Source organism: Zophobas morio, unplaced genomic scaffold (genome assembly GCF_036711695.1).
Source record: "Zophobas morio isolate AGI-343-1 ecotype UQ-CSIRO unplaced genomic scaffold, CSIRO_AGI_Zmor_V1 ptg000012l, whole genome shotgun sequence".
NCBI lineage: Eukaryota > Metazoa > Arthropoda > Insecta > Coleoptera > Tenebrionidae > Zophobas > Zophobas morio.
In genome coordinates this window covers 18181369-18207599 of record NW_026972117.1, presented here as the reverse complement: position 1 = coordinate 18207599, position 26231 = coordinate 18181369, and the positions used below count along the sequence as shown (strand labels likewise).

General features: G+C 34.7%; 1 protein-coding gene across 1 annotated transcript; it reads right to left on the bottom strand.

Annotated features, from left to right (window-relative positions):
- Positions 1-214: 214 nt before the first annotated feature.
- Positions 215-1368, bottom strand: LOC135128197 (uncharacterized). The gene is made up of 4 exons (XM_064055091.1): positions 1262-1368; positions 651-762; positions 499-588; positions 215-424 (listed from the first exon to the last, which is right to left on the bottom strand). The coding sequence occupies exons 1-4, from the start codon at positions 1366-1368 to the stop codon at positions 215-217; spliced, it is 519 nt and encodes a 172-aa protein (XP_063911161.1).
- Between the last annotated feature and the right edge of the window lie 24863 nt (positions 1369-26231).

Genomic DNA, 26231 nt, shown 5'->3' with positions numbered 1-26231 from the left:
ATGGTGCAAATTTCAATAGAAAATTCGACATAACTGCGTTTGTTGATTCCGTCACCCCTAGCAACCAGCATTTGATACCCAAATTAGCATTATAAAGTTGCGCTGCACCTGTGAATTGCGCTGCCAACTTGGAATTGGCCCCTTTGAATACATCTCTTTTTGTTTTCTTGCTTACTTACTTTGCTGTCTTTGCTATTCGTGCGTTTATCTCTGCTTAATATCCTCCCAACACTTGTTCGATTTCTGTGTTTTCCACTCTGATATTTATCTTTTTCTTTTCTTTTTCCACTACCATAACATTGCTTTTGGTTGCGTCTAGTTTCATTCCGTCTTCTTCCAGTATTTCGTACCAATTATTTAACTCCTGTTGAAGAGTTTTTTCAATTCCCCCATCAGTGTAATGTCGTTGGCAAAAATACAGTTGCTAATTATTTGTGGTTCCATGTTCCTGCACCCAATGGTGATCTATTTACTGATGGCTTCGCACTTCTGTATTACCTCGTTCATGAGTATGATGAAGAGCAAAGGACTCAATATTCCACCTGGTCTTACTCCCATTGGGGTTATGAATCTTTCCGATTCCTGGTTCTATGTTTTCACCACATGCCAAATATGTGTTTCTATATAGGGATTTCATGGCTTGTACCTACTAACTTATCTAGAATGTCGCGTTTCCTTAGTACTGCCCAATTTAATTTTCTCAGCACCTTGTCAAAAGCTTTCTGGAGGTCCATGAAACATAAGTACAGTTCTTTATTGCTTCTGTTTTATTTTTTCATGCATTGTCTTAACGGAAAGATGTGATCTTGCACACTATGATCCGGTCTGAAGTCACTCTATACGTCATTTAACCTATCTTTGCTTCTTATTCTTTTTTCCGCGAACCTTTCGTACACTTTTACTGCTACGCTTTAGTAGTCCCCACTCCCTTTTACGCTATAAACGCTGTGTTTGCCTTTTTGAATTGTTCTACCAGTTTTAGTTCTTCTATTTCATTTAGATTTTTTCGTTTATTGTGAACTTCTGATATCTTACTTTTACCACTCTTCTTAGTTCTTTTTCATTTCTCTGAGTTTTGCTTGTGTTTTTTTCTCTTCTTTCTTTAGTCATATCGTCTTCGACGTATTTGTTGGTGTCGTCCAGTTAGGATTTTGCTTTCATGACCTCATTTTCCAACTTTACCAATATCATTTTTTGCTCTCCTTTCGTTTTGATGTCAGCAGCTTCTATTATGTTCGCCTTGACTTTTATCTAGTTATACAGAAGCGCTGCTACGCCTTCCTTGAGGTTTTGCTCTCCGAAAATTACTTCTTTTATTACAATGTTATTTCTTCTATCCGTCCTTCCCATTCTCATTCTTTCGGACATTCTTTCATTTTCTCTTTTGAAATGTTCTATTTCTTCCTTATATTCTTCTTGGTCTTTACTTACGGGTTTAACTTCTTTTAGAAGTTCATTTAATATCTCATTTATCACTTATTTGGTTTATCTTCTTAGTATCTGCCATTGTCGTGTCTTCTTTCTTCTTTAGTGCTTTCAAGGTCCCCTTTGGTGGCGTTCTTGTTGCTTGCTTGCTGTTTTTGTAGTTTCTGGTTTTGCCGGCGTTCCCCCTCTACCTCAAAAAATTTGACAATTTAAACTTGGGCCGAACTCGGCAATCGAATTCAATAAATCTAAATTAATGAAACAAGACAAAATACATACATAAAACACATGTTAAGTATGATCAAAAACACAAAATAATCGTTCGGTAGGTACGTCGTTCTGAGAGCTGCGTCCGAGAAAAAATGTTCTAAAATTGGAATCATAGACCCATAAAACATAACACAAAATCAGTATAAAATCCCATTTGCTCTTTTGAATCCACGATGACATTTATTTCGCTGGTTATTTCCAAAGCGACTCAATATTTAAAATTTAACGAAAAACATTTGCAAGTTTGCATTTAGCCCCCGTATTTTGGAATCCAGAACCAAGGGTCGTGTCGACCAAGGGTGATCGGAACAGGACGAAGAGGTCGGTCAAAGAAACGAGTTGGAACGAAACCCAATGCCAACGACTTCATTGGTTAATTACAGTCGCGTAACTTTCGACCCGAGGGGAAGTGTTGGAACGCATCTACAGTTAAGGTCGGCAGAACTGTAAACCAAGTTCCTGGAATATTGCGGGATGAGTCATTGGGCACCTAAGAGATGTAATATTTGTCAATGGTACTGACGTCAGCGCTAGTACTATGCTGTCATGATGCTTTGTCGGTCGGTTACTGTGTTTCCCTTGATTGGATCAACAATTTTTACAGTAAAATAAAGTACGATGGAATGAAATGTAAATGAAATATCAACCCATGGGTTTTAAAAGAGGTTAGAACTCAATAAATAAACATATTTGTGTATTGGAGGGCTGGAAATTTCCTAAAAGCTCATAAGATTAACAAAAAATTTAAAGGTAAAATCCACGACAGTTTCAACGTCCATCGCAGGCTAAGACAAAGAAATCCTTTATTAACAAAACTATTTAATTTAGCATTAGAAGAAGATAATTCTAAAAAATAACATAGCTACTGAAAACAGCTGAGAAAATGGGTTTAAGAATTATCGTCAGCAAGACCAAGTAAGTATATCCAAATAAAGAACAATAAAAACAATTTTGTTAGTGCAAACAAAATAGATCAACAGTAGAATTTGAGAAAAGTCAGTATTTTATGTATCTGGGAGTACTGATGGATAACAAATATCAAAAAAAAGGAAATTGCTGTAAGAACCACTAAAGGGAACTCTGAGGGATAACTACATAGATTAAAAAAAAAATAATAATGGAACAAAGATTTTGGTGAACTAGTAACAATTTTCGGACAGAAACAAACAGAATTAGAATGGTAAGAAAATAGCTAAATATAAGAAGAATCCAATTAGAAAAGATGAACCAAGAAAAGATGTAAAAATAATATGATGGAACGCCCAAACCAGAAAAAAAGATAAGCCAATAAAAGTGGTGGAGAAAACCAAAGAAAAAATTCAGGATTGGAAGAAAAAAGCAAAAAATCAGGAAAGGAAATCACTAAACTATGGACCTGAATGATTTGCAATGAGTTAAAACTTTAAATGAAATTTCTTCGTTAGCAAACGCAGCACGAACTAATAAAAAATAATAAATTATGTCACAACTGTGCAAATTTTGAATTCATCAATTGTTCTTTATTATAAAGTATTTTTAAATACATATGTTGAATTTTATAAATCTTTAAATTTTGTTATTTGCTTGATCTATTAATTGTCTTGAAGGGCGTTGTATTTCGTTCTAATAGGTTTAAATAGAGCTGTTTTTGTAAAGAGAATTTCAGGATGCCTAGGTTAAAAAATCAAGGCGAGTTAATAAACTCCAAGTATAGGAGTATGTTATTTTATAAAATGAAAAAAATGAGGAGACGTTATCAAGTTGGTAATGAGGACCTTATTGCAATTTCGAATAGCGTTTTACCATCTACACGATATTCATATAGTTTCGGAAATTATTTCTCTAATAAAAATCGACAGATGATAAACGACAGATAAACGGAAACGCGACACCTATTTTAAAACTAAAAGTCGAAAAAATATGACAGTAACAACCTTACATACCAGAGTTTTTTCTACTTCTATGCCCCAAAACAGGCTTCAAACTTGTTGCAACAAAATTATTTCAGTGCCAGAATGTCTGCATACTTGAACAAAATTTACAAAAATGTAGGATTTAGCACACATCTTGCCATTAGTATAAACAATAAAGTAACCCCACTGCCACAAACATTAATTTTAATTACTGCTTTCTTTGATTTAAAATACTAACTTAAGTAGTTATATTTTGCTGCCTGGTTTTGTATTAAGAAGTTCAGACTTATTGACATATCGTCGGAGTAGTCTCTCGTGTGGGAACCTAATTTACTCAACCGTATCGTTTTGTTTGAGGGTTAACGTTTATCATCTGTTGCATTTTGTCACTGCACGCAAAATTCGAATGACACCGTTATATTTTTTCTCTCCAGCAGAGAAAAGGTTATTGTTGTAAAGCATTCCATGAAAGAATATCGAACGTTGAGAAAGAATCTCGAGAATTACAGTCGCTAAGGATACGCACTTGTTGCCAAAGAAGCATACCAAAGATCAGCAACAGTTAGTCAGGCTTGTATTATTACAGCTAATTACTACTTGCTGTAGCTCTTTAATATTTTAAAAAAATTGTTTCAATTTTCCTATTGCTCGTTTAAGAAAAAATAAATTTATTTTGTGTTTGTTAGGGAATATTCTTGGTGGAGGTCTATATATGTCATTAAACCTATGACTACTTTCAGAACGCATTTTTTGATTTGGTCTTTTTATGAACAATAAAGCGGTGTGTTACGATTTCTAGGCAAAATAAGGAAAATAAAAAAGAGTGGAAATAAAATCGAGCACCCCTTAGTTATATTATGTAGGATAAACATAAAGTAAAAACATTCTAGGTATCTACACAGTGTGTTTTACATTTCTATTTCTGTTACAAGTTACAAACGTCCGTAGTAAAAAAAATGTAAGAACGTGGAATATTTGGAGAACCGGTTTTGGAAAATATATAGCAATCTAACTTTTCTTTGTGGAGTTAACGAAAGCGAAATAGAAAAACCGTGGTCGTTTTCTCCACATCGTTATCCGTTTCGCTTCCACCATTCACCGCTTCCAATTTTGAATCCTACCAGCAAAGAAATTGATGAGTGTTCGATGCCGGCTTTAATTCCCTCCTGCCGTTGCCTCATGCCTCCGTGCATTAATCAAGCAATCGTGATAAATGACGTATTAAATGCCTCGGTGAGACGGAACTCACCTTCATCGGGGATATCGAGGAAGTGGTGACAGTCCCTTTTAATCAAGTAACCACCGATGATCGCATCAGTCACTGTCGCGTGTCCGATTGGTTCAGGATCTAATCCTTATCAGTCGTCCGCTTCATTGGACAGGTCAGCGAGGTCTCAGAGCACTAGATTAAGGCCTGTCCATAAATCAGGACCGAGAAAGTAATGCATCCGGACTGTCATCGATACGGTCTGCCATTTTCATACGTGGGTGATTGACAGCCACTTAACTGGTGCGAAAAATACCACACACACACGTGAGCAATTCTCGACGGGTTTGCACAACCATTACCGGCCATGAATATTTGCTGACCCTTCGTCTAAAGGGATTTCGGCGATGATGTGCAGAATGTACGCGATTTAGGTAGACAGAAGTGGTAATGGCACTACTGATTGATGGCGATGGACTCTTTTCTAAAATATGTCTATTCAGGAAGTGAAAACTGGGCGGGTGCGGGAAGGAGCAATGGAAACATATCTTATTCGTAAGACGAGGATTGCATGCTGGCATTACTTGCGGAAGTTGAAGTTGCAGGTGATTTAGTCCTCTAGCCTCGATCCTATTGTACTTTCAGTATAAATGACCTTAGCTTGAAGGAATTTTGGCCAATCTTAGGAAACGTTATTGAGGTCTAATTTCCAATCTGTGACCTATAAAAATAGTTATTTTTAACCAACTAGGTCAGCGGACTTTCAGTTTTCCGATGTCAGTAGTTCGAAGTCAAAAACATAGATCACTGTCAGTAGCAGAGAGAACACGTACCAGTTATGACATATACAGAGTGATTTCAAAATATATGCAATAATTGTAACCACGGCATCCCGTACCGTAGTAATGTGCAAAAAAAGTCGAATGGGGCAAAACCCCCATGCATCACCCTCGATGCGATGCCGCTGATCCATCTTTTAAACAGTAAGTGGAAAAACCTTCAAATAAAAACGATGTAAACAATTTCAGTTTCAATAAAAAATAAAACCGACGTTTTGCTGGTTAACATTCGTTCATTCATGTATTCATTCATGGTAAAAAAAAAGTGCGAAAGATTATTAGTTGTGGAAAAAAAATGGTGGTCCTGAGAAGGACCGACTTTTGGTAACGCTTCATGGTGATTGACTTTTTATTCTGATGGATGTTTGGTACTTGGCACAACGATTGTCAAAGACGTTAACCGAACCCACGACCGCAACCAACTGATACATAACTGGCCCTTATCGGGTTTTTACACGTTGCTTATCACTATCAGAGTCATTCTGTGCCAATAATAATAATTATGGTAGGTCAAGAAACTTAGCAGTGGCATGTCTAAGATTTTATTTTTAATTTCAAATATTTTTTCCTAGACATTGTTACCATTTAGGGACGTGAAAATTATACGAGTACAGTGCAATAAATCTTATTATTGTGAGTTAGTCCCATTTTTTTATTGCACACATTTCGAAATCACCCTGTATAAACATGAAGATAGAGAGTTCTACAAAATTGTGAAAACGGTGACAATCAGCTAAGAAAACCCTTTATGACGTGTGAAATATTGATAGCCAAAAGAGCAAAAAGTCGGACTGCAGAGTCGAGGACAGTGAGAGAAGAGATTCTATTTGTATTGTTCGACGCGATCAAATTGCTGATCTTGCAGAAAAATATGATGACATTCTAGAAGTTTGCGGTTCTGAGATCTCTTTTACCAATCACCTTTTGTCTTTTTATTTGCGTTTCCACAAAATTATACAGGGTGTACCCACAGTCTGGCATACTAGTGTAATAATACGCATGGACTATTGACGAAATTCCTTCATGCATTCGAACAGAAATCATATTTGTAATTTTTATTTCAATTTGCTTAATGTGTCTAAAATTTCATTTTTTGAGAAACAATTTCCATGTGAACTTTTAAAAATTCAAGCACGATAATATAGTTTGTTCGATATTTAGATATTGGAGCATTTTGTACCTTGCCTCACTTCTCAACTCATAAACCGTCCGTGTTCATTTCTTAAGGACAAGTCCAGTCCAGACCACAGATAAACAAGTGTATTTTCGTAACATAATGCGTTTGCATCATAGACAGTGGCGGTAAAAAAATTATAAGTTTACAAAATACATTTACAGAATATCATTTAGCTTCTTACACTGTTACTGGTATTAGTTATCTATATTTGTTTTAATATAAAAAATAACAGTTCGCAGAATTATTTTTTTATTCTTCAATGAAGCGAATTTAAATTTAAAGATTCTTGATAATTTGGATCGTGGACGTCAAATGTCAAATGTAGTAAAGGCAATCGATTAATGAATTACAACCTCATATGTATTAAAATTTATTTTACTTTAAACAAGCCTGTTGTCATAGTAAGAAGGACGTCAGCGTAACCAAGAAGAGTAGATGAATTGCAGTTACACACAAGTAAAAATGAATAAGTTACTTATTCACATGGACTGAACTAAAATGAGAATTAGGAAATTTTGATGCGTCAAGTGCATTGGGTTAATAACTTATTTACCGATCGTAGTTTGCAAAATATTGTTACGTTGATCGGTGAATAAAATCAGCGTGGGTAAAACTCAACAATTTATTTTTTATTAACTCAAATTTACACAATTAATTACACAGCGATTATGTACAAAAGACTCCTTGGCTGAATCAACTGAATAATCCTATTTAAACCTGTACGTTTCTCTCGATGGATCGAGAACGACGCTTCGAGGTTTTTCTGGGTTGCCCATCGCGATTTCCGCTTTCAGGCTTTTCGTTAGCGAACGCTGCCCGGCCGATAAATCATCGTCAGCATCACCGTACATTCGGGTTCTAAGTAGGCGTCGTACCGGGGCGGCGTATGGCTTTCTTTCGTAACAATATTTATTATTAAAATTAATTGAACAACCAAAGAACTTGAAACACATTTTTTGTAGCATAACTTACTTCCAAACAGGTGTGAAATTAGAACACCGGCTCTCGAAAGGAATGACCAAAAGAACAGGAAACGAAATGACTAAAGATTATATAAACGGAAACACAATTAAAGTGTAGAAGCTAAATACTATGAAACAGTGAAAAGCTTACTGAATTAGTTGTTAATGATTTGCCTACAGGTTATATCAACATGACAAATTAGTCAGTGTGACAAATTAATGAATGGGAAATACATAAGATTTATGATAGATTAATGAAACGGTGATAAAACTTTTAGAACTGATGATAGAGGTAATAAACAGCAAATTATAATAAGTGAATTAACTTATTGGATTGTTATTATATGGTTATTAATTCTTTGCGGGAGATTCATCTTGGCTGGATAAATGCCTTGTCCATTAAATATAGTGAATTACTTTTCATCTTTGCACTTTCAAACCTTTGACTACGTTTTTGAAATTTATTTTATTGATTGTTCTGCGTCTTCTCATTCGAACACGCTTTATTTATCTAGCCAGTAGTGTAACCTACTCGTCCTACGCATATTTAAAATAAATAATTATCAAATGGAAAAATTCAACCAAAAACAAGATTTACTGGCAGACCTTCCCTCTCCCACTACACTCATACTACACCTGTTTGCCACCGTACTGTCACTACCACCAGATTAAAGAATACACATTGAATTCATATATCGTGTATTTGTTTTACAGATTCCAAGACTTATGACATAATTGGATCTTCCTTTGAGACCACAGAAAGTATGAGAGGGAAGCAAATTACCATTCTTTTCTTTTCTTTTTTTTATAAATTTCATATCAGGTTTTTCCGATAATATGTATAATTTTTGCAAACTACCGCCGAACAGTGGAGGTCATAAAAATTAAGCAACAAAGACGACCCTAATTGGATTATAACGTACCGAAAATTATGACCCCGGTTTACCTAGAAAATCCTAGAAACGATACTCAGGACAGGACTCGTTATGACGTTTTCTACATTTCTAGTTAGTTAAATATGTGATTGTAAAATAAATGTTTTATTCTTTTATATTCGTACGTTATAATGTTATTATAATCATTATTAACGCTAGAATTATAAAACCAGTTTAAATGTTTTGATCATTAGTTCAATAAAACGTAGTGAATGCGGACATCACGAAGCCCCGAATGCAAGGTAATAGCAAAGAAGATTTTATTTATGGTAGGGTCTTGTTACCTACCGCTTAATTGCCGTTTTCATGGTTTTTTATGATCTGCCCTATCCGGTGGTAGTTTGCAAAAACTACGTGGTTGAAACTGATGCTAACGCACTGCTTGCAAAGATCACTTTGTTGAAATTATTCAGAGCTCTTTTTGTTAAAGAAAACCTTGTTTTAGTAACCAGTTCTGTTTAAATTATAGATGCATATATTTTTACATCTGGAACAATATTTCTTTAAACGTCTACCTAGTTAGATACAGAAAGAGTGTTCGGATGAGAAAACACTCAACAATTAAACAGATCAAACCATTTCATGACGTTCAACCTTGATTCTGTTAGTTTTCTTATCCGAACACTCTGTTACCGACCCCTCCAACACGGATGAAAAGTCCTTCGAATATTGTTATAGATTTACTTTAAACTTAATGACAATTGGCAAGTTGAGGCGACCTCTGGTGAAAAATAGGAGATGAGTTCGCTGTTTAGAAAATGTGATCACTTTAAAAATTGTGCGTAAAAGCGAGTATGTAGCGTTACTACCTGGATTCAGCAAGCGTGTTCGGATGAGAAAACTAGTACAATCAAAGTCCAATGTCGTAAAATCGTGCGACGAGTTTAATTTTCCGCAATTTGGTCTTCTGGAAACTTAGTTAATTGGAACGCCAAAAAACGAAAGAAATCAGAGAGAAGCCTTTATTACAGCTTGCTCCAATAGTATGAGTAACAGAAAAAAAGCAATCTCTTTCAACTTTTCTTATTAAAGAGAATGCGTAGTTTCGACACTCAGAAGACTATATATGAAGTCTTGTCCAAAGAAGAATTTCTGATTACTTTTCTGCAGAATAATATTTGTGTGTGTGTACAAATGTTTGTGAGGATACAAAAATCAAGTACTGTATATTTGACATTTCGTTATTGTTTGTTCCTTTTTTGTAGTCTTATTGTAATTTTTCGTTAATTACAAAAAAAAAATTGTACGATATAGTACATGTTTTTCTTGTTGAAACTAAGCAACTTTTTTGATTATTCGGATAATTTCGTAACCGTAAGACTTTCAGTCCCAATTATTCCAGATAATCCAAGTTCTACTGTAACAAATTATTCAGACATAAGGGTATATTTAGCAGAAAGTTATTATGACAAATAAAGTGGCTAAAAACTGATTAATGTTTTGGTTCGATAATCAAGAGAAGCCAAATTAAACAGATGAGTGTAATGAATCTGCTTACTTTTACGTGTAACACAGCTCCTGGTGAAACTGAGTACCTATCGGACCTATCCTCGACCTAGTGAATATAAGTGGACATTTTTTGGAAGAATTGAAGACGTAGAATATTACATTTTAGGTAATTAAGAGGTGCTCATGGCTTTTTCTCAATCCCAAATTTACAATCGCGTCTCTAAATCATTGTGGTGTGAAAAGTAAGTATTTGTGGTTTTACTTTAACCCGAAAAAAATGCAAAACCAGTATTAAAGTTAAGTAGAACAATATTTCAAGGAAATGGAAAAAGGAAAATAGATCTTGATTGAGAAATATTTTTAATATATTTTTGATCTTGATATATTAAACTTTCATTTCATCAGTAGTTAATACGTCTAAAGTTTGCCCTAAAAATTTGTCCTCAATCAAAAGTTACAAAAGATGAGAGAACTGCATAACATCACATATCCCAAAAATGTTAACCCCTATGTAATTACGTAGATCAGAATAACAAAATGGTCTCGTATTCATAATAAAAGGAACTTTCAAATTAACACGAAGTACCTTTTCAGTAACTGCCGTCAGCAAGATTTCACGTACAATTTGCTCACTTTGATGACGCAGATTTTTTAAATGTATTTTTTGCCAAGAACCAATTTCTTGTATTAATTGCTTAGGGACCGTAATGCTGAAATTAGTTTCGCTAGTTGTATTTCTTGAATTTTTATTTTGTCCTATTGCCAGTGATTTATTAAACGGCCGGAAAACTCGACTGTTGAAAATTTCCGTCTCTTCTTGCAATTTCCCGACCCAAACCATTCCCGAAACAAATTCGGCACTTGGCGTAATTTGTTTGGAGCGCGTATGGGCAGAAGGCAAGAAGCAATTATCTCTGAAATCCTTAACATCATTAAAGTAACAAAGTAGGGTAGGGCTTTTTTATCGGTTGCCGGCATTGTCGGAGATAAGACGCGTTCATCCCGTGTGTGGGAATCAAAGTGGGCGCATTAGGGCCGTAATGTCCCTAGATTACACCCCTATACATATATCGAATCGGGTTTGCCTTGCTATCTCATCTCAATTCATTGGTTTCAGCGTCTTAACAGGTCCGCTTCTGTCTTTATTGCGTCTGGATTTCTTATCTCCGTGTGGATGGAGTTATTCGAATAAAAAAATCTTACATGGTTTAATTGCCGAAACAAAAACTGCGTGACGTAAACGTCACGGCGAGCAACAGTCGAAAACAAAATGTCTAGATGTATGAAATGGCGCCTGCCTAACGTTGTGGACGATGTCATAGCTGTTTATTTCAGGAAATGAAAGTCGTGAGGGTGTTTGTTTTGTTGTGTTTGTTGCTTCGATGAAGTTTCTTATATTTTGCCGTTTGCGCTGACGATGGAAAACTCGAACGCGCTTTTCACGACAATCTGATTATAGAGATTTATATTGCAAAGTTCCATATTGAGCTTTATTTATTTTCTTGCCGGTTTGTAATTTGGTGAGTGCTTAGTAAATGTATGGGCAGTGAATTAAAGCACCATCTTCTGAATATCAACTGGAAAATATCATAGTTGTTTACAAGAGCGCGTTTTGATATTTTAAACGCTTTCTGCAGTCAATCAGCTGTCTCATCAAGCCACTCACGAGTTGAATCTAAATCCATGTAGAAGTTATTTAATAAATGCGTTGCGGTTATACCAGAATCCGACCTAAAACTATCCTGCAACAAATCCTCCAGCCTAAATAATTCAATGGAAATCGAGCCGACTTTTTTGGTCTCTTCGGATAACAGAAACCGCCCGGAATAACCGGAATAATCGCATCGGACGCTATATTTCCACAGTACCTTGAATATTCACGTGTTGGCACGGAACGTTCCGGCAACAAGTATTTTTTTTAGGTGAAGGTAAATCGATCCGGCCGATTTTATTCCGGTCAGCTTTCTTAGGGCGTGAAGCGACAAGCGGCAGCTAGATTGTAATTTGAGGATCACAACACCTAAGGGACAGGCTGTAGGAGATCACTGCCTGACTACCAGCTCCAGAATACCCAAACAGCGTCTGACAGTAACGACGACATAAATTCTCCCTAGGGACGTGGAGAGCAGCGGATTGCGTTCTCCCTTTCAAATGCTCCGCAAAGTTTTCGATAACCAAAAGCGTACGCGATCATCCCCGACGAATAAAAAAAAGAACAACTTTCCGACGGCAATTGTCGGGACGGTGGAGCAGATAAAGGAATCGACGTGACACTGGAATTTTAAGGAGATAGAGATGGTTTGCTAGTTGAAGGATGACCAATTCCTGCGGAAAATATCGGTTAGGGAGTTTTTAAAACGGAAAGAATGGAATATTCCACCGAAAGAGATTAAAAATAATTCTAAGTGGTTACAGAATTCCAACAGTTTTTACGAGAAATAATTTATAAAAAATGTAATCACTCCTAAAATGTATTGTTAAAAAGTTGTTAATGTAAATCAGGATATTTTTTCGTAAAAGTTAATTTCCTGTTGCAATAAAACTTTTTTTCGTTTTGTCGCTAGTCTAAAAACACGTGTTTCCATTTGCAATGCAAATTATGGGTTATACAGTTTTGTCAGACGGTAAATTAACAGTACATTTCCCAGTTAAGATTACCGTAAATATTTGCATATATTTTCTTGTCATAAACTCGTTTCTACTATATTTATAACTGAAAATACAAATATTTTGAAACTGATGGACAAAATATTTTTGTTGGAAATTTTAAGAAGGTAACGATTCAGTAAATTGCAACAAAGTAACAAGCCACAACCTTCTGTTGTCGCATATTCTCCTGTCAAGTGTTCTCTGATCTGATTCTCACCCTGCTCCTAAGGTGCCTCCATCTGTCACAATTGACACTGCTGACCCTGATCAATGTCATAAATATCTGACAGAGTTGAATTTACGGTGATAGTGGAACGTCTCAACACTGCAAGTGCCTTAAACTACCACCTGTTTTGATAAAATTCGATCGATGTTAGAGGTGTTAAATCGGAAAAATAGAAAGTATTGTAAGAGAAAATGATGAAAGTTCAGATGGAATTCTAGAGTTTCTTCTAAGAATATGCATGCTAAGGGTTTAGTATAGCTTTGTAAATCCGCTACTGAAAGATTTTTTCCTGATATTTCGTTATACTGGTACCTGGAGTGCCTTAATCCCTTGCCTTAGTTCCGAACCAAATTTATTGTAAAATTAGTTGTCCTTATTAAGTTACAAACTTAAAGTTCATATAAATATGAATGATATAACTTCATACCGTAAAAAATTGTGCAATATGATGAAAACCGCATTTCTAGGTAGAACGTTGTAAAATCTGATTATATATGAATATGTACTTACTAATATTGTTTAAATTATTAAAATTATTTCTACTTCACTTCCTATTCTAAAATGAATTGAATCCCGCACTTACTAAACATAATTAGTCAAATAGATATTTATAGAACTTTAGCCAAGCCTAAAGACTCAAAGCTAAGGTGCTGGATTAGTAAAAATCCGACCTAAACCAGAGTTGATGTTCGTCGGAATTTGTAATATGGAGGTTTACTTTTCAGCTACTTCCCGACTAAACAAATGACCCCTGGAGTTTCGATTCCTCTCGTATTGTAGTGATCCCGGAATTTCTATGGAGCCTAGCGAACAGGCACCCAACAATACGTTCGACAGACGTAGAAATCAGCCTCGTGTTTCCCATTATAAACTTGTTTCAAATTCTTCTTATAAAACTAAAAGTTCTCTATTTATAAGGAGCAAAATCATACACGTGCACAAAATTTTAAAACTCTCGACAAATTTACATATCGATACAAATATTTGAATATCATATAGATTTACATGGGACGTTGTAACGAGAGCGGAATTTAAGTTCATCGTCCTAGTCTGTCACTTTTCCTTGATGATTTACTCTATTGACAGGTATAACACAACACACTTTTATGCCCGAAAAACCTGCCGCATATTACGATCTACCTTGTCTTCGCAAAACAGCCAGCTGTTTAACCAAACTGAGCATTTCACGGGGATACGGTTCTCTCCATGAAGAAAAACCGTGAGCTTTGACTAGAAACCATGTGTACCGTTTTCGTCACATATCTTGTGTTTTATTCCGATTTAAATTTGACATCCTATCTTTCTCGAATTTATAACAATAACTGGATGAGTGTTAAATTTACACGAAATGAAGCAAGCAACAATTAATTACACACTATGTTCTATTAAGAATTTCAAACAACAAAGAATCTACATGATGTTAAATTATGCCACACTCTGTTAACAATTCAGACAAGAAATACTAAATGCATTAGAAATCAGAATAAGGTATCCGAATTCAAAAATTGAAGGTTGAAGGTTATTTCGTTAGAACTTCCTGCGACCCTAAAGTACACTCGAATAAATACGGTTCAAAAACTTGTTAAATTTTAGCTTTGTGAACTTTATATTTTTATGATAAGCCCTATGAACTAAAATTAATATGTGCATTGATTGTTAAAGGATAGGTAAAGAAGCATAGTATGCATTGTTTCTAGTGAGTTTTCCCACAAAAATTTTTTTGATGACGTCGTCAATATTTTAGTAAGGACATCAATTTCATTAGGTACAGTGTAATACTGTTAATAACAGTATGTACTGTATCCTCAAATTTTCAGAAATAAGGGTGGGCAATAAAACATGTCGTTTCATTCATTAATTTTTTTTTTGAATCGTCTTACATAAGCAGTTAAAAAAATAGACATATATTGAGAAACTACAAGGTATAGGTTTTTAATTCTGTGCATTATTCGATATATTTTGAGATGACGTCATTTTTTTGGAAGGGAATAAACGAATAAATTTTGATTAACAATTTACTATGTTTAAAATAACCATAAAACGTTTCCAAGATTTCAGAGCATTTGGTATTGCAGTTTCAAAGTTAAATTGCAAAATATTTTTACACAATGTTTTTCCAAAAATCTGCATGTCTATTGTAATAAATCAAGGCGGATTCATAGCGCATAGATGAAGGAATATGTTATTTTACAAAATTTAAACAATTGATGACGTCATCAATGTTTAGAGGTGTCGTAAATGGATAATTTTGATTAATAATTTTCTTGTTTCCGATAATCTTAAAAGTTTTGCGAGGTTTCAGAGCACTCCGCCTTGCATTTTCAAAGATGAATAATTGTACAATGTTAACAATTTTGATTTTTTTGCAAAATCTAGATACCTAGGGTCAAACTCAAAACAATTTTTAAACTACAAATGGAGAAGTATGTTATTTTATAAAATTTAACTAATATTTACTATTGTAAAAGTTAAAGATGAGGTCATATCATTGTTGGTGAAAGTGATCAGACAAATTTTGGTTAGCGTTTACCATCTACACGATATTCCTAATATCGAAATACAAAATTTGACAATAATCGGTCCAGTAGTTTAGACGGTAGAAGGCAAACAAACAGACGAAAACGAGAGACCTATTTCACGTACTCTAGGGGTAATGAAACGTCAAGAAAACATAAAAGTAGCCAGTCACCCGATGAACTCGATGACAATACTTTCTTAGCCTACGCTTTGTTGATGCGCATCTTACGTTTCGTCAACGTGAAAAAAAAGAAACACAAATTAAACCCCAGATCCCTGGGTACACGATGTTATTAATTTGACTTGATTTTCAAGGTCCTTTTTCTCAGATTGGATCAACGTTTAAAATTAGTTTAAACGGCATAATTGAAACTATTATAAAATTCGAGTGAGAAGTATGAATTATTATAGATTATAGGGTAATGGAATAAGTGAATTTCTGCCACATGTTTTTAATTATTGTCGGTAAATTGTATTAGGATCATGAACAGTTTAAATCTTAACTTAAAGTATGAATTTACAGACAATAAAACCAAAATCATTGATAGAATAATAAATATTTTCTACATTTCAGATTATAAAATCACTAATTAACTGGTTTTATACTAATTACTCTCGTTGAAGGAGGACTGTGGTGTCGAATGTGATTCATTTGGTGAAATTCCAAACTAAGTTATGTACCAATTATAATACGTGTTCACATGCACAAGAAACAAAAAGAATTGGGGGCCCAAAACAGGAAGAAACCGCGCTTTCAGAATTCTACCTGCCTGCTTACCAACCCTTAACTACAACCAATTTACAGGGTGATATTTAGTTATTTACTTATTCCCTAAATGTTCTAGAACATACATCATTGGTGATTGTCTACGTTACTGAATAATTTTTTAAGCTAATTAAGTATACTAAGCGAGTCCATCGGGCGAATAGCGACTTTTATGTTTTCTCGACGTTTCATGAACCCTAGAATACGAAAACATACGTTCTCGTTTTCGTCTGTCTGTCTAAACTCACTCTTGAAGTCTGTGGTGTTTTCAGCTTCGGTGTACTGTTTTAAAATGCTTTAGAGCTGTGATGATATTTGCTCGATGACAAAGAAATGTGTCAAATTGATGACTGGTTAATCTCATATTTGCTCGATAGACTCTAGAATATGGAAAAGTAAGTCTTTTATTTCTGTCTTATTTGTTTTCTGTCTATCTGTTTGCTAAGTATTTGACTGTGATTTAATAACTCAAATCTCTTAAGTTAAATTACATAATTTCTTGTTAATGCAAATTTATGTCAAAACTTCAGTAAATGACAGACAATGTTTAATATCTACTTCAATAAAATTATTATTATTTTAAGAGAATAGAAGAATATCACCAAATGACCAAAAGCTTGTTTTAAGTGTTAAATAACAAACATTTTCCGCGACTATTTCATAACCTGAAACAAATTAATCAAAACTGTTGCCATCAACACATTAATTTGCAAATATTTTTCGTTTTATCCCCCAAACTGGCTTTAACTACAGATGCTAAAAGCTCTCATCGATTTCCCCCACCTGACACAGTTTCGGAGGAGGCTGAAGCTCGAAATCGCAAACATTAGTACTTGTTGATGTCAGTTTCGTTCGACGTTAAACCCATATTGACGATATTTATCAAACCGGTTGTCGCACGAAATCGGCCTCTCAATAACAAATTCGAACGCGATTTATTATTTGCGTTGCACCGGAGAAATCGAGGAGGGCTTGATCCGGAGGTGCTCGAGAGCTTTAGGGGAGACAAAGCTCCATTGTAAACAAGTGAACATAATCTGACAGCCTGTTTGAACTTGAAAACATCGTAAATTCAGGCCTAATCCGGCTGCATGTTGATTCCAGCCCTGGTTTTTTTTAACAAATTGCCATGGAGTAAGTGATTTTCCGAACAGTTTGCAAAACAACTAAAAAGTTTTAGTTTGTCGGGCGAAAACAATTTGACATTTGGTAACTAGCAACAGTGTATTTTGGAACTTTCCGCTAATAAACAAGGAGTAGAAATAATAAATCTAATTTGTTAGTAAAAACAAATTTGGCGATAATTTGTACACGTGTTAATTAGTGAAGCTCTCCAAAAATCTACGCTTGAATTTATATTGTTTTGAAATGTAAATGAAGAGAAATGTGTCGGTGGTTTTCTGTTTATTTTTTATAATTGAATTGCATTCAAATGCTAACATTTATTTCATCTAAACAAAAAGCCGGCAGATCCACAAACAACAAAAAAACAGACGAACACCAACAATTTTGAATGAATAGTAGCCCTAATCAAATACTGGCTTCCGTTGTTAAAATTGGCGAATATATTGGGGAAACATTTAACTATTATATTTCAATCTATTGTGGCGGCCTGCACAATTTAACAGTGGAAAATTTATAAAATTTGTTGGTTTATAAAAGGACCAAAAGTTACACATGTTTAAGGAAATTCTATTTTCGTATTTTTCAGTTCAGTCCAGAGCCCCTAGCACTGTTGTAAAAATAATAGTCTCTATTTATATATAAATTTCATGTAAATAGTTTATACACCAGAATCTTTTTTTTATCAATGATTTGATAACACTGAATTTGCATCGTTCCAAGTTTGGATACCTTAAAAAATAAATGTGTCAGCAAAAAAGAATGAATGCGTTAGCTTAAATTGAGTCTTATTTACAGAATGGAATTTGTTATGTACATATATTATAATGATTTCACATCAAATGAATTTGCTTTCATTACAAGTATACCTCCAGGATTTCATTCTCTGTGTGAATTATTTACTGTCTTCATACCGTCTGGTTTTAGCATATGCTGATGACATTAAATTATGTATGTCTATTAAGTCATGTGCTGTGTGAAGATATGTAGTGTACGAAAAATAAATTAGTTGTAGATATTACGAAATGTTTCTTTGTCACGCATAGACTGACACAATAATAAGGTTGTAAATGTCTCTCATTCAGAAACTGATATCAGTAATCTTAAAAGAAAGTTAGCCGTTGTTACTAAAAAAACAAAAGTGTAGTAACCTAGATTTAGCGAAAATAATATGGATTTACGTCCACAATATACCACATAACGTTGGAAAAATGTCAAGCCAAATAGAAGGTCATCTAGGACGAATCATAGTGAGTACACCGGTCATCGTTTTAGATGAACTTAGACAGCACTCTTTGTAGCGATGTTATGAATTAAAATAACAAGCAATAAGCTTCAGTTGTTCTGCTGAAAAAAAAATAAGGGATCTAAAATTTCGGTTAATTATTTAAATTATTTTAGAAAGAAAAATAAAAAATTCGCTGTATGTTGAGAAATTTTTTTTCATTTATAAGCTCTCCACATTTTGTGCTTTTTATTTTCAGTACAATTGTTTAAATTGTTTGCTTATAATGACAAAGTTGATGATTTTAAGCGAACAAGAACAAATAATTTCCAATTTTACTTCCCGCATATAAGCGCCGACAGTATTGTAATAGAGTTGATTGGGCGACTGGCTACTTTCATGTTTACTCGACATTTCATGATGAAAAAACGAAAAAATGGTCTCTCGTTTTCGTCTGTCAATGACGATAACGGATCGAATATCGTTAAATTTTATTGTATTTTAGGAGTATCAAGTTAATGGTGAAAGGTTAACCAAAATTTATCGAATTATCCCCACCAACAATTTGATCACGTCTAGTTATTATACCGGGTGTCTTGAAAATGACGGATTAACTTTCCGCTACGCTCTTAACAGTCAACTGGTGAATCTGGGAAATATAGTAAAAAAATCCTTACCACATTTTGGTGGAGTTATTAAAATTGTTTCTTTTGCTACGTTTGACAACTAAACAGCACATTCATTATCACAATAACTAGTAATAAAACTTTTAGTTCATATTTCTCTTGCCCATGACCATGTTTAATTACTATTTCAGTTAGAATGAGCAAAGATATGGTTGTGTTGTTTTTGCAATAATTTGATAAAATTCCATTTGACAACAATGTTTGCCTGATATAAAGCGAAAGTACAATTGTTCGTCCGCTGGTGTTTTATTTTCAGATAAATTTAAAGGAACCTGGTGTTTTGTTGGTGGATGAACTTAAAAAAAAATCACTTTTACTTTACGAGGTACTTGCCCCGCCCACCCACCCTCTCTTTTATTAGAGGGTATGTCATTTGGCAAAATCAGTCTTATCTTAGCAGCTATTAGTACCGCCCATCCGCCCTCTCTTTTCTTACAGGGTATTTCATTAGCCAAAAGCAGTCGTATCTTAGCAGGTACTAGCCTCACCCACCCACCCTCTCTTTTCTTAGAGGGTATGTTATTTGCCAAATTCAGTTTTATCTTGACAAGTACTGATCACTGGTTGTTATGGTTATTGTCCTAAAAAAATAAAAGGTGGATCCTTACTAAGAAATCAAAAAGTAAGCCGCAGGTATTCACGCATTAGGTGCATACAGTGTTGCCAATTTTACTTTTATAAAATTGCGTGTTTTTCGTAATCCACATCATAACAAATTTTTTGTATTATTTTTTTGGGACTCCTGAAACCCCCGTACATAACATACTGAAGAGTTAATCTGCCATTTTCCAGACACTTGATAGTGCGTAGTTAAAGTTATTTAAATTTTATGAAATTCTGTACTCGTGGTTTATTAATCTGTCTTGATTTGATTTAATTATGATTATTTTTTAGTGTTTGATCATTTTTTCAAATACATAGTACGATCTTCCATTGCCACAGTGGAAGTCTACAGATAAAGTATGTAGTTTAGTATTTTACATACAGTTTTATTTACAGTTATAAGGGCTATCAAAAAAGGTTGGAAAATTAAATTTAATAAGTTTTTGAAGACGCTGCATTTGTTAGACTTTGCTCCAGGGACGAGGGAAATTCTGTTTAAAACGCCTTGGAGCAGTTTTTTTTTTAAGAAATATTAGAATGTTTTTCTCATTACATCTACATTTTTTTATGTTTGTGAGATAGGGTTTAAAATTGTTAAAAAAGACATTTGTTTAGAAAATGATCAAGAAATTCAAGTACAAAACCTCTTCTTCTTATTGTAGCACCTGAAACTAGAAATAGAATTCCATAAATGCGAGAAAATTTCATAATTTTATGATTTTGAAATTTTTGAAAGCGCACTTTTCTAATTTGGTAATAAATTTGGTGTTAAGCTGGGTTTCATTGAGTTACTTATGTTCTTAATTGCGAGATATTTTAAATATATTCTAAAAGGGACATTTTTCAATATGTAAACATTTGGTGTACTTAACATTTATTTCCTAAACAAGTACCACATATTCATTCATCTGTTAGAACAGTAACTGATAATAATAACCATACTTTAGTACCTTGATGGAGCTTTTTTCTCAAATCTCCCTTTTATGTCCGTTTTTACATATATTTTTGGATTTTATAATTATAGAAATATTATATGGTTTTCAAATTTTTGCAACGCATGCCTTCTAAACTGCAGAAGAACTTGTTGTAGACTTATTTACAAATGAACAAGAATAAGATATTGACCGTATTTTTCTGTAATAGTACTGGAAATCCTCACCCAGTTTGTCCATGAAACCGTTACTACTCAAAGGTGCAGGGAACAGATTTTAAATGTCTTCGTTAACTAGTTGGACGGTGAAATATTGATTGGAGTGTTTTTCCAGTAGGATGGAGCCATAGTTCGGATTCGGCGTCAAAGAATTTTTACGTTTTTCAAATGTATTGAATACTCGCTTGATACGATTTTGGTTGATTTTGTTTATTTACATGAGTTTCTGAGGTTAGTTGACAGCTCTCATTGATTCGGGGTATCGATATTTTCCCCTCCCTCAATCGATTTTGGTATTTCAGACCGCGCATGCCACAGAACGGAAAAAAAAAAAACCAGGAGGGACTCCATTTTGATTTTTCGAGTCGTTGGGAACGGGTGCAAGTGTTTTCAGGGTATCCAGTGCGAAGGGGCCATTTTTGGAGGTAGAGCCCTTATTTTAGCCAGTTGTGGCATTACTCTTCTCCAAATTGCGTTAGAGACGATTTGAGGCCACCGCATTTGGGAACGAGCACGTGTGTCCTGTGTTTTTGAGACCCCCGAAAATTCACTTTAAGGCCGCACACCATCAGAGGTAATTACTGGATTGGGTTCTGGATTGAAATTTAGTTAATCTTCTTTTCAGGCCTTTTTCTTTTTTCTTTCTTCGCATTACTTTTACCATTGGGTTTTTTTTTCCCTCCTCGTTTCTACGTGTTACCATCTTTTTGCGCTCTTGGTGTGGAAAGGTTTTTCTGTGTGAAGTTTGGACGAAGGTCAACTAGCCGCCCCGCCCCACCCCATTTTCTAAGTGAGGACGCCGTGCTGAACTCCGGAAAGAAGGAGAGGCGTTAGTTATAGGGTATTAGGTATTATTTTATTTTCTTGTACTTTTTTTTTATTATTTAAGTATATTCGCGTTCGGCATTTTCGCCACCGCCAGGAACGGCACTGTTGCGGTACGGACGCGAAGTACTCATAAGGTTAGGATAGTAATTTATTTAAGTTTTTTTTTATATTTAGATCGATAGTTTGTACTCAGTCACACAGTCACTCACCTCCCCCGTTCTAAATAAATTTAATTAATTGTAGGCTCCAATCTTTTTTTTTTTGTACCATCACCCACGGCCTTCCCGGTTGAGCGTAGTCGCGGTCGAGAGCCACGTAATGAATCTACAAATCCGGGAATTTGTTGTGGCGATGGTGACGATGCCGAGGCGGCGGGTTTCACTTAATGGGCTGCTTCGGATCCTGAGGCGGCGGCGACGCTGAAACGGGAATTGTACGGTAATGGTACCTCGAAGAGTGAAGTTTCTTTTTGAGAACTGTAGGTAAAGTAGTAAGATCAATTATTTATTATTTTATAAACGAGGACTCTTTTTCTCAAAATGTGCAGCAACGATGAAATACTATGTACATTATACAGTAATTTATAAGCCACACTAGACCAGAAAATTTCTACTTAAGGGAATGAGAAATTTACAACTTCACCGCCGTAGACCCTTTCCACGTTCGTTAATTAATGGATGGTATTTTACTAAGATAACAAATATCAACAAAATATTTTAGTATTGAAGAATTATCTAAATGTATGTAATAGTTAACGGATTTCATCAACATTACGGTTTGTGGAAATGCTGTCTTATGATTTTAAGTTGTGTAAAGTCAAAATAGAAACTGGATACTGGATTGACAAAGAAAAGAGAACTATGTTTAGACACTGGTGAATCGAGGGGCCACCGATTCAGAGGGAAAACAAAGAAATATATTTTTGGATAGTTAAAGAAAACAAACAAATAAAGTGGAAAATTATGTTTTTAAAAGTGAACCACACTTTCGTGTTACTAAATTTTAAATCTAAAAGTAGTCCTGTAATACTACGTTTGTGTTTTATTTACATAAAAATTAAGAACGTAGGTAATTCAAAGTAATTTATCAATGTAATAAATTGTAAATGTACAAAATTACTTCTAGCTCCGATTGTTCCAATTACTGTTAACACCCTGCGACCTGGGATATTCCGCTGTACAAAATATTATTCATTTTCTTTATCACGGTAAGTCGTAAATTTCAAAAAAGCACTAAATTACCCTACATGAAAAATGCCTCGTTATCTTTATTAAAAATTCATTAAAAAACGCGACACGTGTGCAGATAACAAACAACACCACAAATTAAAACGCCTTTAACACTGACTTCAAAATGCGTATTTTTGTTGAAACGCTCGGCTTCCTACTTGTTAGAAGCGAATCTTCCGCCAGAACAGTCACATTATGGACGTTTAAATGCGGTTTAAAGTTCGCATCCATTCACAGGTTAATTGGCTATCTGTACGTTTGACAGGTGGTCCGAATCGTATAAATTACGATTCAGTTCGAATGACTCAATATCCTGCTCGTTCGCTTTATCGATACTGTACAGGTGGTTTATTGGTACAAAGGTTGCGTATTTTTATACGTCCATTGTACTCGACGACACGCAAATGGGGCACGAAAGCTCGAAGCTTGTTGAATGTTTAACCGCAGAGCAAACACGTGACAATTTTTGTTTAAAAAAAGCACAGACGCATTAATGACCACGCAACCTGGGAAAACGGTCGGCATGCGAAAGGTGCATAATGGGGAAAAATGTGGAAGCTGCATCGATTTGTTGCATGTGGCGAGAGAATTACATTGTCGTGTTTAGAGCATAAGTTTTAAAGTTGGCCCGAAGACAGAAAGAGTTGTGTTCCTCTGGAAAGTTGCAAGTTTTCAGTTCGACGGATAATAGAACTAACCAGCATGTAACTGCTCAACAAACTTCGAGTGCAGCTCACCGTGTAAAAATTATTAGCTAGTATGAAGCCGTTGTTTCAAAACATAAATAAATGAATCAGTGCCTAAGCACATAAGTCACTATCAAACGAAATTTTATTTCATTCCTTTTTATTATGAAGAATATGACTTTGCACACTGGAGAAAGGAAATGAAATAATTCAGTTATCTTTTCTACTATGGGATCAATACAAAACGTACTCAAGTTGGCACTCTACGTTTAGTTGTTTTGCTTGACTTATGGCTTAACTTAAGGTGGAACGCTAGACTACAGGCAAGTTTGAATTAGGTGCCGTTTATTGACCTAAATGCAACCCGCAATTTTCCTAAAATCGGAATTTAATATTTTTCTTTTATCGTATCTTATTATTTGCATGGAATAAATTGGACAAATAAAAATTTCCTGGTTTGATTACCAAAAATTTTTAATTCGAAACGAGAACTACTTGAGAATTTTGACATAATATATTTTAAACCAAGAAGTGGACTGATTTTTTTAACAATAATGAAACCATGTTTCACTTCATTGACCTCATATTAATTTGTTACATATTAGTTCTTTTCCACAGATATATGTACTTCAAAACCGAATGCTCTAAATTATTGAAATCGTTTTAAGGTTATCGTAAGCAGGGTAAAAGGTCAATCAAAATTTATGTGTTTATCCGCTCCCAAAAAATTAATGACCTCATCGCAAAATTTTGTATAATAAATGTTGTTTAAATTTTATAGAGTAACATACACCTGCACTTGTGTTTTATAAATCCGTGTTGAGTTCTTACTTTAGACATCTAAATTTTTGGAAAAAACTTAAAATTTTATAACAATATTTTATTTCCGCAGCTGTAGTTTATGAATTCGTGTTCAGTGTTAAACTTGACATCTAGATTTTTGGAAAAAAGTCAAAACTGTGGCGCAACATTTTACGATTTAACTTGAAAATGCAAAACGGATGAGTGCTCTGGAATCTTACAAAACGTTTACGGTAATTAGAAACATGGTAAATTATTCATCAAAATTTTAATAAAAAACTCCTGTTTACTCATAAAACAAACTTCTTTTAAATAGAGTAGGGGAAAGGGGGGAACATTGGGCCGTGGGGCAGTTTGAGCTAAAATTTTTGCAATTTTATGAGGCAGCGATGCCATAACCTCAAAGCTAGATACTACACGCGAAAAAATTATTCACTGAAACATATCAGATGGGGTAGTTTGGGCCCCAGAATGTGGGCGGCATTTTCGGAGATGATTTCGTGACTTCTTTAACCGATTTTTCCGAAAATCCAATGTCAAACCAAAAACACCAGATTGAAGGAAGACAAGGGGGCTGAATGAAAATCCACTCCAAAAGGTTCCTCACCATCACTGGCGGCTCCTACTCCAGTTTTACCCTTTCCGCGGACTCGTTTACCTTCTGTTCTAGGAACCAGTACCGATGCAAACCAAGTAATCGGAAAGTATTTGTCCTCCAAGAAAGTTAAATTGCCATCTAAATAGACCTTGTAGACGAAGACAGAAGGGGAAGTCAAGGGTATACATCACTACGCCTGAAAAGCAACGTCTGGAAGCGCACAGCGTCGCCAGAATTGTTCGATTACAAAAAGTAAATATAAGAGAAACGCAAACAAACAAAAAAACAACGAAAACTAAACTTTGGAAAACATCATCAAGTGAGCCTGAGAACGTACCAGTTCCAACAAAAGACGATTCCGATATGGATGCTAGCAATGAAAATATGTCTTCATCAGAATCATTCCCTATCGGTGATGCTGATGAGCTATTGGACAATGATCAGTTGAGTGTGAAAAAGATTTTGTTTTGGTTGAGTCATGGCCGACTAGTATAAAGATTATGGCCTGTCCAAAGGTACCATACGTGCTGCCATCTATTAATAATTCAAAAACGACAAAAGAATTATTAACACTTTTTGAAAGGCACAAAAGCATTCATACCGAAACAAACGACCATTACACGTTTTGAAGTCTCGTAATGTCAAATCAAATTAAAATTTTGCTAAATTATTAAGTGTAATTATTAATAGATGGCAACACATATGGTACCTCTTGGACAGGCCATAATCTTTATACTAGTCGGCCATGGTTGAGTTTGCTATCAAATGTTCATTTTATTATTATATCGATAATATACAGAAAGAGGCTTGCTTCGAAGAATTTGAAGTTAAATTCTTAAGAAAGAAACCTACAACTTATAATTTTTTTATCCATCAGTGGAAGACGGGGCTACAATAGAAAGAAGGAACATTAAAATGAAGATACCACAGACAAAAACAACTGTCGGAACAGCCAGAACTAAGGAACTGGATTGATTTTGTTGATAAAT

What these genes read in the sequence shown, in the direction of transcription:
- LOC135128197 (XM_064055091.1), bottom strand. Translation starts at nt 1,368, where the DNA reads ATGTCCGAAAGAATGAGAATGGGAAGGACGGATAGAAGAAATAACATT. An exon ending in GAAGGCGTAGCAGCGCTTCT is followed by an intron (nt 763 to 1,261) that starts GTATAACTAGAT and finishes AAAATAAAACAG; the next exon opens with AAGCAATAAAGAACTGTACT. An exon ending in TCATCATACTCATGAACGAG is followed by an intron (nt 425 to 498) that starts GTAATACAGAAG and finishes ACAAATAATTAG; the next exon opens with CAACTGTATTTTTGCCAACG.